Raw genomic sequence first — 18,964 nt, 5'->3', positions numbered from 1 at the left:
TTATTATCTTGAGCCTTGATCCAGACCATACTGCAGCAGAATAGTCCTGACGAGAAGTTCTGGTTGTCCTGGGACACATGGCAGCAGTGGTGCATGTGGTTCTCATGACCCACCTCAGAGTTCTGTGGGATCAGTTGCTTCAGCCCTTGTCATTCCCAGGGGTAATCACAGATATGAAGGGATCTCTCCAGCGATGGCTAGGCTCAAAAGTCTTGGAGATGGGAGCTTCTCTTTGGCTTCTACCTCAAGTAATGCATTAAAAAGGTTTTTCACATCTCCTTTGGGAAAAGAAAATTCTGATCCAAACAGCAACCAAGTAGCAACGTTCTACATGAACAAGCAAGGGGCACAGGGTCGTGGACTCTCTCTGCCTGGAATCCCTAAGAATGTGGGAGTGGTCTTGCAGCCACAAAGCCTTCCTACAAGCAACCTACCTTCCTGGGATATTCAATATGTTGGATGATTGCCTCAGAAGAGTATTTTGTCTTCATTAGTGGGCTCTCAGATCAAGCAGTAACAGACAGATTGTTTGATCTTTGGGGGGTCACCCTTCAATTGATTTTATTTGTATCACAGGACAACAGGAAGGTAGAAAAATTCTGCTCTGTTCTTCAAAGAAAGTTCAGATCTGCTGAGGATACTTTTCTGCTCAAGTGTGATGCAGATCTGCTGTATGCTTTTCCACCACTTCCATAGGTGGTGAACAGTACAGAAGGTGCTCAAGGACTGGGTGTACCTAGTTTTCATAGATTCAGCATAGTCTAGACAAATATGACAATCTGATGAGGTGAGAGAACCAGTTGACCTTCTGAACCCTCTGGGATCTGATCTGACTTCGCTAACTGAAGAGGAGGACTATCCGTCATCCTAGTCTTCCCCCTCTCAGTATTTCAGCATGGATGTTGAGTGCTTGCTAATCTCATCGCTGTTGCTGTCCAGGGAAGTTGAGATATTGTGATTTTTGCCAGGAAGCCTTCAACTAGAAGAGCTTCCTGTTTTAATTGGGAGAGATTTTCATCTTGGTGTCAAGCAAACTTCCTGGACCCTTTTTGCCTGCAAGCCAAAGGAGTTGCTCCAGTACTTATTCTCCCTGTCCCCATCGTTTCAGTATGTCTTTGGTCAAAGTGGATCTCAGTGCCATTGTGGCTTGCTGTTTTCAAATGGATAGCAAACAGATAATCATACATCCCTATATACATTTTTACTCGTATATAAAGTGATGAATAATTTAGCTCCTTCATGTTTTACTTTTCTTTTAAAGATATATTTCCCTACCTGTACATTAAGATCTTTTTCTCAGAATCTTAACTGTTCCATCAGGTTCATCTTGATGAAAGTAGAGAGAGTGTTTTATGTTGCAAGACCATGTGTATGGAAATCTTTACCAGAACCAGATAAAAATGCTGTAACATTGATGACTTTTTGCAAAGTGCTAAAAGCCCTTTCTTTTTTTTTTTTTCTTCCAAGCAAGCATTTTGAGGAGTGTTTGAATTTCACACAGTGTATGATGCATTTACGTGTTTACTATTGAGAAATGTATTCAGAAAGTATTCGGAACCCTTGACTTTTTCAACATTTTATGTTACAGCCGTATTCTAAAATGGATATGTATTTTTTTCTCTCCTTAGTCTATACACAATACCCCATAATGATAAAGCGAAAATAAATTTAAACAAACTGAAATATCACATTTACATAAGTACTCAGACCCTTTAGTTAGTACTTTGAGGCATCTTTTGCAGTGATTACAGCCTCAAGTCTTTGGCATGACTCTACAATCTTGGCACACCTGGATTTGGGGATTTTCTCACATTCTTCTTTGCAGACTCTCAAGCTCTGTCAGGTTGGATAGGGAGCATTGATTCACAGCTATTTTCAGGTCTCTCCAGAGGTGTTCGATCATATTCAAGTCCAGGCTGTGGCAAGGATATTCATAGATTCAATGTATTTTCCACTCATTTTGTTAAAATGTGAGCCAGCATGATGTTTCACACTAATGCCGGTATATAAAAGCTATTAAATAAATCATATACTTGTCCCAAAACCATGCCTGTGTTGTCTGTGTGCTTAGGGTCATTGTTCTGTTGGAAGGTGAATTGTGGAGCAGGTTTTCATCAAAGATCTCTCTGAACTTTGCTCCGTTCATTTTTCCCTTGATACTGACTGGTTTCCCAGTTCCTGCAGGTAAAAAACATCCCCATAGCATGATACTGCCACCACCATAATTCACAAAGGAATGGTATTTTCTAGATGATGAGTGGTGCCTGGTTTCCTCCAGACATGATACTTGGCATTCATGCAAAGAGTTCAATGGTTTCTTCAGACCAGAAAATCTTATTTCTCATGCTTGGAGGGTCTTTTGGCAAACTCTAAGCAGGCTATCATGTGCCTTTTACTGAGGAGTGGCTTCCGTCTAGTCACTGCACCATAAACACTGATTGGTGGAGTGCTGCAGAGATGGTTGTCCTTCTGGAAGGTTCTCTTGTTTCCACAGGGGAACTCTGGAGCACTATCAGAGTGACCATTGGGTTCTTGGTCACTTCCCTGACTAAGGCCCTCCTTCCCCGGTTGCTCAGTTTGGCCAGCTCTAGAAAGAGTCCTGATGGTTTTGAACTTCTTGCATTTAAGAAAGATGGAGACCACTGTGTTCTTCGGGACCTTCAATGCTGCAGCAATTATTTTTTTGTATTCTTCCCCAGATCTGTGCCTCAATAATTCCTTTGACTTCATGGCTTTGATTTTGCTCTGACATACACTGTCAACCATGAGACCTTTATTTAGATAGGTGTGAGCCTTTCCAAATCATGTCCAATCAATTGAATTTACCACAGATGGACTCCAAGTTGGAGAAACCTCTCAAGGATGATCAATGGAAACAGCATGCACCTGAGCTCAATTTTGAGAGTCATGGTTAAGGGTCTGAATACATTTGCTGAATATGGACTCTGGTAAATAATACGTAGCAATTCATCAGAAATACAATATTAAACAATTCAATTATACAGATTGACATAGCTCGAGAAAAGGCTCATAATCTTAACATCTTTAGCTGTCTTCTTCACTTGTGCCCTAACTGTGCTATCTTTCCTGTTTTTCCTTGGCCCTTCTAGTTATTCTTTCCTGTTCTTTCTACTGCCCGTGTACTTTTTGACTGCTAATCTTATTATCCTGACTTTTTCAGCCATCTACTTACTAGTTCTTTTTTTTTTTTTTTTTTACCCACCTCTTACATATCTTTGCTTTTTCCTATTGAATAGTTTATTGTCCCTTCCATAGCTTCTTTTAGTTTAGCCCAGTGTCCTACTTCCCAAAAGATTTTTCCACCTTGCCAGCACCTCATGGGGTACTTCCCTATCAGGCCGATACACTGTTAACCCGCCACTGGCGCGCGTTTTCCCTTGCCCCTTATTCAGTAAGGGGCCGAAAACGTGCATCCAGTCCGCCGAACCTAATAGCGCCCGCAACATGCAAATGCATGTTGATGGCCCTATTAGGTATTCCCACGCGATACAGAAAGTAAAATGTGCAGCCAAGCCGCACATTTTACTTTCAGAAATTAGCGCCTACCCAAAGATAGGCGCTAATTTCTTCCAGCACAGGGAAAGTGCACAGAAAAGCAGTAAAATCTGCTTTTCTGTGCACCCTCCGACTTAATATCATGGCGATATTAAGTCGGAGGTCCCAAAACTTTCCAAAAGAAAAAAAAATTTGAAGTCGGCCGGCGGCTGTCGGGTCAAACTGGACGTTCAATTTTGCCGGTTTTCGAGCCCGTGGCTGTCAGCGGGCTCGAGAACAGACGCTGGCAAAATTGAGCGTCGGCTGTCAAACCCGCTGACAGCCGCCGCTCCAGTCCAAAAGGAGGAGCTAGGGACGTGCTAGTGTCCCTAGCTCCTCCTTTTGCCCATTTTTTACCGCCGGGCCTCATTTAAATACAGAGTTGCGCACACAGGAGAGTGTCCTGTGCGCATGCCGGGAGAGCCGGCGTTTGCCCGCTCTCCCGTGGACTTTACTGAATCGGCCCATATGTTAGTTAGCACCCTTGAAGTACAAGACTGACTTATGTGTACCCTCTCTCTGATTTTACATTAAATCACATCTGATCATTTGAGCTCTAGTCACTACCCACCTTGATATTAGAAACACTTCTCACATTTCTGAGTTCCGGATGCAGTGTTACCTCCTGCCTCGTGGGTGCTGGTTCTTCAGCTCTAAAATGCTATTTAACTCTTGGATTTCTTTATCCCAGATGTGTGATTTTTATTTATTTATTTATTTATTTATTTATTTTGTTTGGGGGGGGGGGGGGAGGGTTGGAGTAGTGGAAGGAGATTAAGGTTTAGTTACCAGTCATTTGACCAGTCTTCCAATTTATGAAATTCCTCTTATTTTATTTCCTCCCCACTGGTATGTTTACTGTGGTGCAGCTTTTCATATTGTCTTTAGGTGGGCACAATAAGAGTTAAGTTTGGGGGGGGGGGGGGACACAGGTGGTGTCAGTCCAATGTTTTGTGTAATGCCAATGTTACAGGAACCTTCAGTCCAAACAATTAGAGGCATTCACCAGCCTAGAATGCTGCTGCAGAGAAATGCTTACCAGTATATAGGCTTTGTTTAAATAATTTGAAGAGTAATGCAAGCGCTGCAAGCTCTGCCCAGAGTCAAAAATCATGAGTGGCCTCAGAATCGTTCAGATAACATTGTTCAAACAGAGCTTATGTTTTGTCTTTACATAGAAACATGACTGCAGAAAAAGACCATATGGCCCATCCTGTCGGCCCATCTGTCCAAATAATTTAGCTGTATAATTCTCATCACTTCCTTAGAGATCCCCTGTATTTATCCCATGTTTTCTTGAATTCAGATACTACATAAGAACATAAAATATGCCACTAGGTCAGACTAAGGGTTCATCAAGCCCAGTATCCTGTCTACAACAGTGGCCAATCCAAGTCACAAGTACCCAAACATTAAAATAGATCCCATGCTACTAATGCTGGCAACAAGCAGTGGCTATTCTCTATTGATTAATAGCAGTTTATGGACTTCTTCTCCAGGAACTTATCCAAACCTTTTTTTTAAACCCAGCTACACTAACTGCCTTAACCACATCCTCTTGCAATGAATTCCAGAGCTTAATTGTACATTGAGTGAAACAGATTTTTCTCAGGTTTGTTTTAAATGTGGTACTTGCTAACTTCATGGAGTGCCCCCTAGTCCTTGTATTATCTGAAAGAGTAAATAACCAATTCACATTTACCCGTTCAACTTCTTTTATGATTTTGTAAGCCTCTAACATATCTCCCCTCGGCTGTCTCTTTTCCAAGCTGAATAGCCCTGACCTATTTAGCCTTTCCTCACTGTTTTTGTCTCTACCACCTCCACCAGGAGACTGTTAATGCATCCATCACCCTCTCTGTAAAGAAATATTTTTTTAGATTACTCCTTCTCATCCTCGTCTCATGACCCCTCATCCTAGAGCCTCCTTTCCATTGACAAAGTCTCACCACCTGTGCATGGAAACCTTTAAGATGTTTAAATGTCTCTATCATATCGCCCCTATCTTGTCTTTCCTCCAGCGTATATATATTTAGATCTTTGTCTATCCCCATATGCTTTAGAATGAAGACCACAGACCATTTTGGTAGCCTCCCTCTGGACTGACTCCATCCTATTTATATCCTTTTGAAGGTGCGCTCTCCAGAATTATATTCCAAGTGAGGTCTCACCAGGGACCTATACAGGGAAGTGCAGTGAGAGATTTTTAGAAGCTAGCAGAAGTGCAGTATGTTAAATTAGTGTGACATCATAAGAGTAGATCTTGCTTTGTATTTTATTTTATTTCACATCTGTTCTGTTTATTTCCAGTAGCACGCCTCTGAGCCCGGAGCTTGTAGCTGCTGCCTCCGCTGTTGCGACTTCCTTACCATTTAACAAGCGGCAGATTGAATCGGAGTTACTGCGCCAGCTGAGGAGGCACGAGGAGGAGACTGCACAAAAGAGAGGAGATGCTCACAAAATCAGGTGTGTCACATGAGCAGTACTTTTCCGAGTGACCTAGACTTGAAGATGAGGCTGGCAGTGACCTCAGTTAGAGGCCATGGTTGGATTTTCTCTAATAGCAACATATCACCTCCCCCTTCCCGCCCAGTGTTTACTTTTAAGCATGAATAACATAAATCCAAGTGCAGGTTTTATAATTCATCTTGCTCATAATTTTATATGGTCAATAATGTTGAAGTCTGTCTATTGAAAGAACTGCAGAATTATGATGGCAGGTATTGTTTGAGATTACGTTGTCATTCTGACATAGAATGCTTTATCTTCAATTTTAGCCCTTGTTAGTGCTATCCTATTCGCAGAAGGGTATGACAGCAACTCATAGGCATCTTCTTATTAACATTAAACATGTGACAGGACAATGCTAACAGAGTCCTTTCTTAAAAAAAAAATGTAGTTAAATTTAAAGCATTAATTATTAATAAAAACATTGTTGGACTTAAAACACAAATCAGTAAAATGCTAGAGAGCTGCTGGTGGGGTTTCCTAGGCCCTGCCAGGAGAAGAAGAGCTGGCTGGGCCTGTGCTGCAACAGAGAGGTACTGGCAGGGGCGGATTGGCCTATCGGGGGATCGGGCTTCCCCCGGTGGGTCGGTCTAGATGGTCACGAGGTCTCGACCGCATGGCTCTTCCTCAGCGCCTCCCAGCCAGCCCCCGCCGGAGAGCAAGCCAGCGGGGGCCGAAGAAATTAAAATCGAGGCTGGCTGCGGCGACCGAAGAAAAGAAGATGGGCGCCTCCCAGCCAGCCTCAAGCGGGGGCTGGTTGGGTGGCGCCTATCTTCTTTTCTTCATCCCCCACCGGCCTCTATTTTAATTTCTCGGCAGGGGCCGAAGAAATTAAAATCGAGGCCGGCAGGGGGCCGAAGAAGTGAACACCGGTGCTGCTAACCACCGCCGGAGACCAGCTGTTCAGCGGGGGGCCTTAGATCGGAAGGGTGCTTCTGTGTGTATGTGAGAAAGGAACGATGCTTGTGTGTGTGTGTGTGTGTGTGTGTGTGTGTGTGTGTTATGTATGTGAGAGAGGAATCTGCCAGTTTAAAAAAAAAAAGAAATGTGATAATACATATACCTCAACTTTTGTGCTGGTAGCGCAACTTTTGAAAAGTTGGATGAAAGATGAAATTACTGAATTTTAAGCATCCCTCTTCTGGAAAATAAAATTTAGCAAAGTGGGTAGAGACAAATACTAAAGCAAAAAAAAAAAATTAAATTATTTAAAATGTTCATCTCAGCAAAATCACAAATTTAAGATACTGATGCCAGGTGGGGTGGGTTTTGTTTTTTTTTAAGCATAATTTAAGCATGAAGACTAGAATAGTTCCAATCTGAAACGGTTTTGCTATTTTTTTTTTTAAGCCTTTAGAAAATGTATATTTTTAAATTACTAAGACTGGAATCTTCCCATTTAAAAGGGAAGTTGACTAAAGATGTCTTTTGGTTCCATATCTCCCACATGAATAATCATATGACTGATAGTTTGAAGAAAGACACTTGCTTTATTGCCTGAAAGTGTAAAACAAGAGAAGCTGTACAGTGTCGGTGGCTGTCCCTTGGGAAGACAGAACCTGAAGGAAGGGTGTCATTTCACCTTCTGATAGGAATGTAGTTTTCTTATTTAATGGTTGGGATCATGACTTTCACTTTTAGTAAAAGTGAAAAATGCTGCAAGTCTGAAAGCAAGGTGCTTCTGTGAGAGTGTAATGTGTATGTGAGACAGGGAGGGTGCTTCTGTGTGTCAATGTGTATGTGCAAGAGAGATGGAGCATGTTTTTGGCTGGCTTCTGTCTGTGAGAGAGGGCATGTGTGTGATTGAACCTGTTTGTAAGTGATATAGAACATATGTGTAAGTGAGAGCTTGTGTGTAAGTGAAATAGAGAGAGCATGTGTGTGATTGAGAGAGACTGGCCAGAGAGGTGACGTGTGTATGTGTGAGACTGATCAGGGAGATGACTGGTTTATATATATATATATATATATATATATATCTATATGTGTGTGTGTGTGTGTGTGTGAGAGACTGGTTGGGGAGATGATTGGTGTGTGAGAGACAGAAACTGGTCTTGAGGGTATGACTGGGTGTGTAGAGATTGGTTGTAGTCCCTAAGGAAGAGGATCGTGAGGACAGCTTCAGCAGCTATCGCTGCTTCTGCTGTGGCCTGCGAGGGAAAGGAGGAGGAGAACTGCTGGAGAGGGTAAGAAAAGGTGGCTTTTTAGGTTCATTTTTCTTGATGGACTACCATTTTAATTATTGGGTAGTATGTGATATGTCTGCTGTTTGAAATATTTTATTGGTGTTTGGTAAAGGTTTCAAAATTTGCTTGAGTCTTTAATTATTGGATATTCTATTCATCAGCTGTTTTGAAATTATTTTATTAGTATGATTTTATAATTATGATTCATGATTGATATATCTTGATTTTGATTGTTTCATGAGGAATGGTGACATTTTTGGTTTTCCATTGTTGCACTGTATAGAGTCTGGCATGATACGTTTTACAGTTTAGTTTTTGTCTGCACATTTCTATTTATACTTTATGTGGCTTTATTCTGTATTTGGTGAGGGTTTGTGTTCTGCATGCAAAGACTGAGATGAAGCATTCTTTTAGCATGTGGTTTCTCTGTAGGGATCTGTAGTAGCTTGGCCTGCTCTGTTTTCCTGATAGGAGGTGTATTGATATTTTAGATTCTGGTGTAATATTTGTGGTATTCTTTTTCATAGGTGGGGTTGTTATTCTTTGAGTTTTAGCAAATAGTACTGATACGGGAGGACCATGCCGAAATATAGGGGTGTGTACATATATATGTAAATTATATTGAATATGTAATTGGATACCCATGGGCCAGTATGGAGACAAATCCCCCGGGCCACTATTTTCCCTCAATCTGCCCCTGGGTACTGGTGAGGTTTCTGAGGCCTGGCTAGTAGAAGAGGAGCCAGCTGGACCCTCGCCACTATAAGGAGGCCTGGCCTCAGTAGCAGATCAAGCAGACATGCGATGAGGGGAGCAGAGTCGAGTGAAATGAGAGGAGGAAAGGGAAAAAAGCAGAGTGAATGAGAGGGAGGGCAGGAAGAGGGAGTGTAACACCTACCTAGATCTCAAGGCACAGATGAAGGGGGGAGGGGCGGGGGCAAGAGGCAACATAGAAATATTAGGTTATTGACACGCTTACTTTCTGCCATGCTTCTGGAAACCCTGCCTCTTGACTTCCTGCTTTCTCAGCATTTCAGATTGGTGAACGGGCCAGGCATCTCTGCCCCCACTCACCACTCAGTAAATTCTGATGGGGGACCTTCTGGCCCTCTTACTGATTTGAAATGCTCTCTGTGGCCCTTCGTTTTGAAAAGTTTGGGGACACTTGCTCTAACTGCTAGATTGAGACGGTTCCTATGTGATTTAATCTGCTTCTTTGCAATTGTGGTAGTTTTTGGGGTTTTTTTTTTAATTCCCTACTAGTTGTTCTTAATCTGATTGTTGCCTTTAACTTCAATATTCAACTGGGGGGTGGGGGGGGGGGGTCCTGTTATTCCTCCCTCTTTTCTTACACTGCATTTCCTTTGTTAAATTCTTTTGGTGCTCCCAAAGTTTCCATTTTTGGCTCATTATTTACCCCTGTATTTTCTCCTTTCACCTTGGAAAATTCATTTCGCACATTCTCACGCGATCCCTGTGCATGTCTGTGCAACACAGAAGGGATTTTAGAAGCAGCATTTAGTTGGCATGGAATATTTCTTGCTGATGGTCCTTTTCTGCAGTCCAGACTTGTTCATGTTGGATTTTAAAGTTTGCTGACAGCACTGGCCTTTGGAATCTCTGATTATATGGCTGGCTTCCTAGCTTCCCTTGACTTGCACGAAGACCCTGTAATTCTGAGTAGGGAGCCATTTTTCATAGATTAGTGCACTCCGTTTGTGTTTTGGTTAAAAAGTAGTTTCTATTTGAAATGTATGATTAGTCAGCTGTTAGGCTTTTTGTAAGCCTTTGTGATTATGTCACTTTAGCTTTTAAGACCTCCCAGAATATTAGCTTTATTGTGAATGGAACTGGTGATTTTTAAGTTTTACATCTGCTGTTGCACATTTTAGCTGCTTCCCTGTAATAAGAAAGAGATGGAGCTTACTAGAAGTTAAGCACCCATGGCTTCATCCTGAAGTCTTGTATTTTACTGTTTCTGGTGTCGTCGTCATGTTTACTAATCGGATAGGAACAGTAAAACTACATCAGGTACGTGATAATTGACCTTGTAGACAAACTGAAACTTTCTGGATTTAGGGCAGGGAATATCTCCAGTCAGTAATGAGAATCCTTTTCCTCAGCTTAACCATGGTGAAACAAACGTCATGTTTTAGAAATTGCATTCTTTAGGTTGTCACTCTGTTTCTGGCTTGAAACTATTCCATGGGTTACTATAAAAAAAAAAGTCTTTGTACACAGGCATCCACAGTGATGAAGATGTTATAAGTATCTTTTTTATTTATTTATTTTTTAATTTTAAGGATATGTGGGTTGATTCACCCATGCTCAGGTCTTATCTCAATAAGACCACCATAGTCAAGGGGCAATAAGTCAAAATCGCTTGCCCACACTTCCCTCACCACTTGACCTCATTAAGAGGATATGTAAAATGCTTGTGTGCCCTAGCTCTGAAGGAGATAATGGTGGGATTTGGGAGGGGGGGAGTGGAGGAAGAAGCAACACCAAGATACACACAACCTTATAACACTTAGAAAAACAAGACAAAGCAGAGTATGAAATGCCTTAGAAAGATACAAATCAGGAAGAACTGCAGTTATGGAAAACCAGCATGTTTGATGATCCCTCTCCTCACCAGGACCACCAGAAGTTTCCTCCTGCTGCTTTGGTCTTCCAGCTTAAAGGAACTGACTTGTGGGTTCCAGGAGCCTTCGTTTGCCACAACCTGGTGCTTTTCCTCCTGTTTTTATGTACCTAGTCTACTTGCGTAGCCTAGCCATTGTAGTGACAATTTTTGGACAGGGGCCCCAGATTGCAGCTCCCTGAAGAATGTGCTAATCTGGAATCTGAGTCTGGCCGCTCGATCTTGCTGTTTTGAATAGTGGCTGGGGCTCCCTCCTCCCGTGAGTTGTGAACATTGCCTCTGCCATATTCCCAGCTCCAGGTGGCCCGGAGAGTGGAGTCCTGGCCCGGGAATCAACCCAGGTCTTGGTGCAGGGCCTTTATCATTTTTGGTTTGCAGCAGATAGGGAATCATTTATTAAAACAGCAACAACAACATGTTGGCTGTGTCTGCTACTCCTGCTGCCCACTCAGTTATTCTCTACACATACCCATTGACAAATACGTGTACACTTGTATAATCGAACTACATATCCAGCATTGTAGGTATGCATTGTTCTTTTGTTGTACAAAAGGAAACCTAGAGAATAGCAGGCAGCTGAAAAAAAAAAACCAAGTAAAAGCACTTCTTTGTGCCAAACGTTGCCTGGCTGCTGTATTTTGCAATGCAGTAACGCAGAGTGACCAGCAGATGCCGCTCTGACTTTACATTCCGTATGTGATTTTTTTCCACCATTCATGACTACTCTGACAATTGTGCTGGTTGAATGAAAGGAATTCTTTTGAATCTAGGATTTTTTTTTTTTTTTTTACACAATTGTAAGTGTTGCCAGACAAACTACAATGGTAGTAAAGTGATTCATTGTATTTTGGAACCAGAGGTACTTTTTGTATGTAAGTGGGGGAAAGGTGGTTCAGAAAGGGAATTGAATTGAAGCAAACATAATATTCTACTAGGTATAGTTTTTGGGTTTTTGTTTTTTTTAAATTCCCTTTTATAGTTAATGCTCAATTCTTACCTAGCACTTTATTCCTTCTCCTTCAGCACACACAGTCCTGCCATCCTCTTTCTTACTCTTCTTCCCTCTCCTTGTCCCATTTTTTCTTATTTTTTTTTTACCTTTCACGTTTTCTAGCTGTTAGTTCTCTAACCAGCGATTAGGACTGGTCCATGTTGCCGGGCTTTCCCGGGGGTCTCCCAAAATAGGGGGCATTGTATGCATGGAAAGTCCCATTGTAGTGAGGCTTGGGAATCTAAATATGTGCACCCTAGAAGAGAAGAAAAACAATGGTCCTCAAGTGTCATAAATAGGTCTAGGTTTCAGGACATACACGAGGTATTCGCATTTAATGGAGGCAGTTATGAGAGAGAGATCTCGTGCATATTCATTATGAATATTCAAAACCCAGACCTGTTTGCAGCAGTTGGGGACCAGAGTTACTTACTAGAGATGTGAATCGTGTGCCCGATCGTTTTAACGATCAGGTTCGGATGGAGGGAGAAAAAAATCGGATCGTTAGAGATGTGAATTGGAATCGGTTTCGATTCCAATTCACATCGTTAATTTTTTAGTGAGGCCTGAGCAGATAAAAAAACCCCCCACTCCGACCCTTTACAAATGCCCCTTTGCTCTCCCACCCTCCCGAACCCCCCCTCCAAAATATTAAATTACCTGGTGGTCCAGTGGAGGGGGGGGGGGGGTCCCGGCGTGATCTCCCGCTCTCGGGCCATCGGCGCCATTTTGGCTACCACTGATAAAAATGGCGCCGATGGCCTGATAAAAAAAAAAAAAAACCCCACCCCGACCCTTTACAAATGACCCCCCCCCCCAAAAAAAAACCTTTTACATGTACCTGGTGGTCTAGCGGGGGTCCGGGAGCCATCCCTTCAATCATACCCTCAGTGCCGGTGCTGGACTGGTTTGAAAATGGCGCCGATCGCCTTTGCCCTCACTTTGTCACAGGGAGCGACATAGTGAGGGCAAAGGCGATCGGCGCCATACTGGCAGTCGATCGCCTTTGCCCTCACTATGTCACAGGGAGCGACGGTCGCTCCCTGTGACATAGTGAGGGCAAAGGTGATCGGTGCCATTTTCAAACCAGTCCAGCACCGGCACCGAGGGTATGATTGAAGGGATGGCTCCCGGACCCCCCGCTAGACTACCAGGTACATGTAAAAGGTTTTTGGGGGGGTTGGGAGGGTGGGAGAAGCAAAGGGGTAATTTGTAAACGGTCGGGGTGGGTTTTTTTTTTTATCGGGCCATCGGTGCCATTTTTATCAGTGGTAGCCAAAATGGCGCCGATGGCCCGAGAGCGGGAGATCGCGACGGGACCCCCCCCACTGGACCACCAGGTAATTTAACATTTTGGGGGGGTTCGGGAGGGTGGGGGAGGGTAAAGGATTGGTTTTAAAGGGTCGGGGTGGGTTTAGGGTTTGTTTTGGTGTGCCGGTTTTCCCGCCCTCCCCCCAAATAATTCCCGTACCCGATTTAATGATTTTTCACGATAAATCGAGGGAATTCCTATTGTATCGAGTCCCTTACTGATTTAATGACGATTTTAAAATTATCGGACGATAATTTAAATTGTTAAAAAACGATTCACATCCCTATTACTTACCTCTGTGATGCCCTCAAATGCTTCAAAGTTTATAAATGCACAAAAGCAAATCTTTTTCAGTGGAAATGAAGCGCTGAAACAAGAGGTGTATTTTGAGGCACTTAAGGATAGATTCAGGAGTAATTTTAAATATTTGTTTGTAGAAAGGCTGGCAGATGCATGGAACAACCTTCCAGTGGAAATGGCAGGAACACAAATAGTAACAGACTTTTAGAGAGCATGGGATAAGCACAGAGGGTCCTTAGTTATGAAAAAGTGAGAAGAAAGCCAGAGATCAGCTGAGGTCTATGGAATTACACTTAGAAGTAAATTGGGCAGACCAGATGGGCTTTACTGTCCTTACCTGCCATCACATTTAATGTTTCTGTCTTTGAAATGTGCTTAGGAAATTTGAGATTTAATAGATTCCTAATGGAGAGCAGTATTAACCATTAATGTCAGTCCTGTGTATTTACAGAATGCTAGCACAGGCTTATTTTTTTGGGAGATACAACACAGACAGACAGTACATTTGCTAGAGTTAGAATGCCCTTCCTCAACATTATGCCTTTTTTTTTTTTCCCCTCTAGCAATATAATTGTGGACATGAAAATTGGGAAAAGGCCTGCGGGCCGCTCTGCATCCCGGGCAGCCAATCAGATCCGGTTTGATGAAGATGGCCGTGGTTACACACCTGAGAGAGGTGTTGTACATGAATATGCCGGTGTCAGAACGTAAGTTTTTATGCCTAGTCTGTATTCTCTCTCATTGCTCTGTTACTTCTAGAATTCCAAACAGAATACTTTCCAATTTCATAGTTTTCCATGGGTATTTTGATGCTTTGTGTGGAGTATTGTAAAACTGCCCAGAACTCTTTTCTTTTTTTTTTTTTTTTAAATTGATTCATTCATCATTCTCGAACACAGGATTTTGAAAATGCATTTTCTTAACTGGCGTGCTCAGGAGCTGAGGGAACCAGCAGAAGTACCTTAATCCCTGATTGGGGTGCCGGAGGCAGCACAAAAGTCTTCGTCAGGAGCTGTGAATGGGAGGATAAACATTTGTAGGCTTGTAAGGCAGCAGAAGTGTCTTTTGGGAGCAGGGTAAGGGATAAAAGGGCAGCAATAGAGAGAGAAATGGAGGTGGAGGATTGAAGGAGTGGAGAGAAGGCTGCTTCTGGGTGGGTGGGGTAGGTGGCATGAGGGAGGAGTTTGAGAGGGCTTCAGTTGGATGGAAGTGTGTGAACTCTCACTAGGGAAAAGTTGTTATAGTTGTCATAACTCGTGCCACCTCTCTCTCCTCCCAAGAAAACACATTGGGGGGAGGCCACAAAAGCTGGCGTACATGGCGAATGCATTCGTTACCGGCGAGTAAGTCCTGGAGGAATCCCTACTCAGGATCTAATAACTCTGTTGTTACATCATAGAAATAGAAAATCATAGAGGGGCCGATGTAATAAGACCCGCGGCAAAACAGGCGCTCGTTATGTGCGCGGGTTTTGATCACGCGCGGCTGAAGCTGCTGCTTCCGTGGGATGTAAAAAAAGTAAATTATGCAAATAACTTGTGCGCAGAAATCCGCGCATGTATGGGAAAAATGCGCATATCTAAGCGTGGTAAGGGCTTATGTAATGAGCGGCCGCATCCGTGCTCAAAACATGTGCCAATAATCCACGCATAAAGGCGAGTGAGCAAGCGAGTGAGCAAGCGAGCGGGTCTCCCTGGAAAGTATGTTTAATATTTCAAATAACTGTGCTGCAGAAAACATGGTAAATATTTTCATGGATGCTGATTCAAAAAGGTCTTGCCACTCTTCTGGCCGGGTATCTGTCTGCCCAGGGAAGCGCCTACCTCAAACGCCGTGAAAAGCATTTTGCTAAGCTGGCCACTCTGAAGCCAAGATAGGCGCTCAGCCAGGTGCTTATCAGGTCGCTCATGCTCTTCTGTTCATGGCAGAAAAATCTGCACGATCGGGCGCCCAGCTAGGCGCTTACTTGGTCACGACCAAGCAGCAATGATAGCTAGGCTCCTTTCTGGGCGCCCGATCGTATATAGATTTGCGACCAAGTAAGCGCCTAGCTCAGTGCCCGAGCGGCAACAGTGGCTAGGCGCCTTTCTGGGCGCCCGATGGCATACATTCGCGACCAAGTAAAGCGCCTAGCCTTTCTAGGTGCCTAGCTACTGTTGCTGCTTAGGCGCTGAGCTTGGCACTTACTTGATTGTGAATCTATATGAAAAGTGCCTAGGGAAGCACCTTAAGATGGCCAATCCAAAGCCCAGAAGAGCACCTAGCTAAGCTAGCCACTTGGGGCCTTATTTTCCAAACGTATCGCACGCGGTAAGGGACGTTTTGCACGTGATACCAAAATGGGGGTGGAGTCGGCCCCGGAAGAGGAGGAGTCAGGGCGTCACCGGGGCCGACTCCGCGACGACGGCTTGCACAGCGAAAAGGTAAGTGCCTTTTTGCTGCCTATTTCGCTCCCAATAGCTACACCTCCTATGGTGGCGCTATTGGGTGCGAAACTGGCTAGCTCAGGCCCGCCCCCCCATTTCAGCCCCCCGCCCCTCATCTTCTAAAGTATCGCAGGCCTGCGATACTTTAGAAAATGAGGCCCTTGGACGCCGAGATAGGCACTCAGCTAGGTGGTTTTCAGGACACTCAGATGCCGACATAGACGCCCCCCTCCCCCGAGTCGGTGCTGACACTTAACTCGTGCCCTGACCATGGTGGTAAAAAAATCAGCATTTAAAAAACCCGCACTAGTGCAGCTCCCTGCATTGCCTATGATAAGCTAATCGCTTCCTTTGAATGCTGTAGTATGCATTCACGCAAGAAAACCTGCGGGTCTATGAGTGCATTTGTTCGTGCTTTTTTCCCACACACAAACCCTTATTACATTCCCATATAGGGCTTTGCGCGGGAAAATGCGCATAAAACCCGTGGCAGCTTCAGCACACCTTGTTACATCGGCCCCATAGACTGGAGAATGGAATACATATTTAAAGAGACAGACACGAGTTTCTGAAAGTTCTTCACTTCTAGAAGTGGTTTAATAAGAACTCTTGTGGGCCATAGAGTAATGGAACAAGAGGCTTAACTATCGTGGTTTTGGAGCTGAGCAGGAATTGACTCCCTGATAAGAGGTTTTATTTGTCCCTAAACTTTGCAAACTAAAAGCAATGTTAGAGATTGTTGACTCTGAGAGGTGAGTGTGACATGCTTGGTGGTGTATTGCTTTGTTGAAGCAGCAGTGTGGTAGTTTTCTACGTAAGCACCAGTGTCACTATATAGTAGTCTTGAATGGCTACTATATAGCCAAAAAAAAAAAAAAAGTTTAAAACAGTGTCTACAATAAGCATACCAAAAACATGCTGATTTCAGAGGGTTCATTAATCAGTTCTAAGGCAGGCTTCAGGTGAATTCAGTTCCTCAGAAGCATGGAGAATTTAATCACTACCTCGAAGCACTTATGAAGTGTTTTTCTTTTTTTTTAATTGAAATGTTAATAAAAAACGACACTATGACATATGTAACCAAGGGCCGAAACCCGTAACAAGTACATGATATTAAACCTGAACAACACCCTTTATACATGTATCCAAAACCAAGCGAATACTTATGGCAGTATGTAAACAACATTCAGAGAAAAATAAAATGATTATCAGTAATTCATGTGTCTTGGCCTTTTTATGTTATAAAGCATGACCCAATAGTCCCCCCCCCTCCCCCCCCCTTACACTTGTAGTGGTGCAACGGTGGTTGAGTAATAGTTTGTCACGCTACAGAGAGGTACATCTGTTCATAGAGATCATGGAATAAGTGATGAGTAGACCTCAATGTTCTTTGGTATTGTAGAGATTCTCCTTCCATAAACAATACACTTTCCAAATGTCCTGAAATCGCCTAAGATGCATCTCTGTCCTTGCTGTAATCTCCGCAAGCACAAAAATGTGTCCCAATTTATCTTGCACTTCAACCAGTGACGGTAGCTGAGAGGATTTCCATTCCTTTGCAATTTCGATCCTAGTGGCTGTACAGATATATAATTTACTAATCTATTATAACTTTCTTTTCCCGGAATCAAGGGTGTGCCAAGTAATGCATGCTGTGGAAGCAGTCCTGCCGAAACACCACATATCCCTTGAATCCATGATTCAATAGCAGCCCATAAAGTACGAAGCATGGGGCATTCCCACCACATATGGAAGAAACTGCCTGGGTCATGGCATCCCCTTCAACACTGGTCTGGAATATGTGGCGTCATTCTATGCAAACGAATTGGATAATAGTGCCAGTTAAACAGCAACTTTAGCGAATTCTCAATTAAAGAGGATGCAATTAACCACTTACCCGTACATGTGAAAATCCCCTCCCACTCCTGTTGCGAGAAAGTGATATGTAAATCAGGTTCCCATGCTAACATAGATTTAAATTTAAAAAATGGTTCCTTCCCCAACATGGTATACAGCATTGATAACAATTTAGTAGTATAATCTGCTTTTTGACATAATTTCTCAAACTCAGACTTTTCTTGCTGGAAATGCCCACTAAGCAAAGTAGACCATGCAAAATGAAGTAATTGCAAATATAAAAAGAGGTCCCCTCGAGATATAAGAACATGCCATACTGGGTCAGACCAAGGGTCCATCAAGCCCAGCATCCTGTTTCCAACAGTGGCCAATCCAGGCCATAAGAACCTGGCAAGTACCCAAAAACTAAGTCTACTCCATGTTACCGTTGCTAGTAATAGCAGTAGCTATTTTCTAAGTCAACATAATTAATAGTTAATAGACTTCTCCTCCAAGAACTTATCCAATCCTTTTTTGAACACAGCTATACTAACTGCACTAACCACATCCTCCTGCAACACATTCAGAGTTTAATTGTGCGTTGAGTAAAAAAGAACTTTCTCCGATTAGTTTTAAATGTGCCACATGCTAACTTCATGGAGTGCCTCCTAGTCTTTCTATTATCTGAAAGAGTAAATAATCGATTCACATCTACCCGTTCTAGACCTCTCATGATTTTAAACACCTCTATTATATCCCCCCTCAGCCCTCTCTTCTCCAAGCTGAAAAGTCCTAACCTCTTTAGTCTTTCCTCATAGGGGAGCTGTTCCATTCCCCTTATCATTTTGGTTGCCCTTCTCTGTACCTTCTCCATCGCAATTATATCTTTTTTGAGATACGGCGACCAGAATTGTACACTGTATTCAAGGCGCGGTCTCACCATGGAGCAATACAGAGGCATTATGACATTTTCCGTTTTATTCACCATTCCCTTTCTAATAATTCCCAACATTCTGTTTGCTTTTTTGACTGCCGCAGCACACTGAACTGACTATTTCAATGTGTTATCCACTATGACGCCTAGATCTCTTTCTTGGGTTGTAGCACCTAATATGGAACCTAACATTGTGTAACTATAGCATGGGTTATTTTTCCCTATATGCATCACCTTGCACTTATCCACATTAAATTTCATCTGCCATTTTG

General features: G+C 43.0%; 1 protein-coding gene across 2 annotated transcripts in view; it reads left to right on the top strand.

Moving 5' to 3' along the window:
• MRPS31 (mitochondrial ribosomal protein S31) overlaps positions 1–18,964 on the top strand; it is a 186,574-nt gene that overhangs the window by 25,537 nt on the left and 142,073 nt on the right. The window contains exons 3-4 of one of the 2 annotated variants that reach the window (XM_029602767.1): positions 5,869–6,021; positions 14,060–14,203. In XM_029602767.1, coding sequence (XP_029458627.1) covers positions 5,869–6,021; positions 14,060–14,203 — 297 coding nt within the window. Of the gene's footprint in view, positions 1–5,865; positions 6,022–14,059; positions 14,204–18,964 lie in introns of both variants that reach the window. The other variant, XM_029602766.1, reaches the window with a different exon arrangement.

The sequence above is a fragment of the Rhinatrema bivittatum genome, chromosome 5, assembly GCF_901001135.1.
Source record: "Rhinatrema bivittatum chromosome 5, aRhiBiv1.1, whole genome shotgun sequence".
Classification (NCBI taxonomy): domain Eukaryota; kingdom Metazoa; phylum Chordata; class Amphibia; order Gymnophiona; family Rhinatrematidae; genus Rhinatrema; species Rhinatrema bivittatum.
Note: the sequence above shows the minus strand (reverse complement) of the source record. Positions and strands in the feature narration are given on the sequence as shown.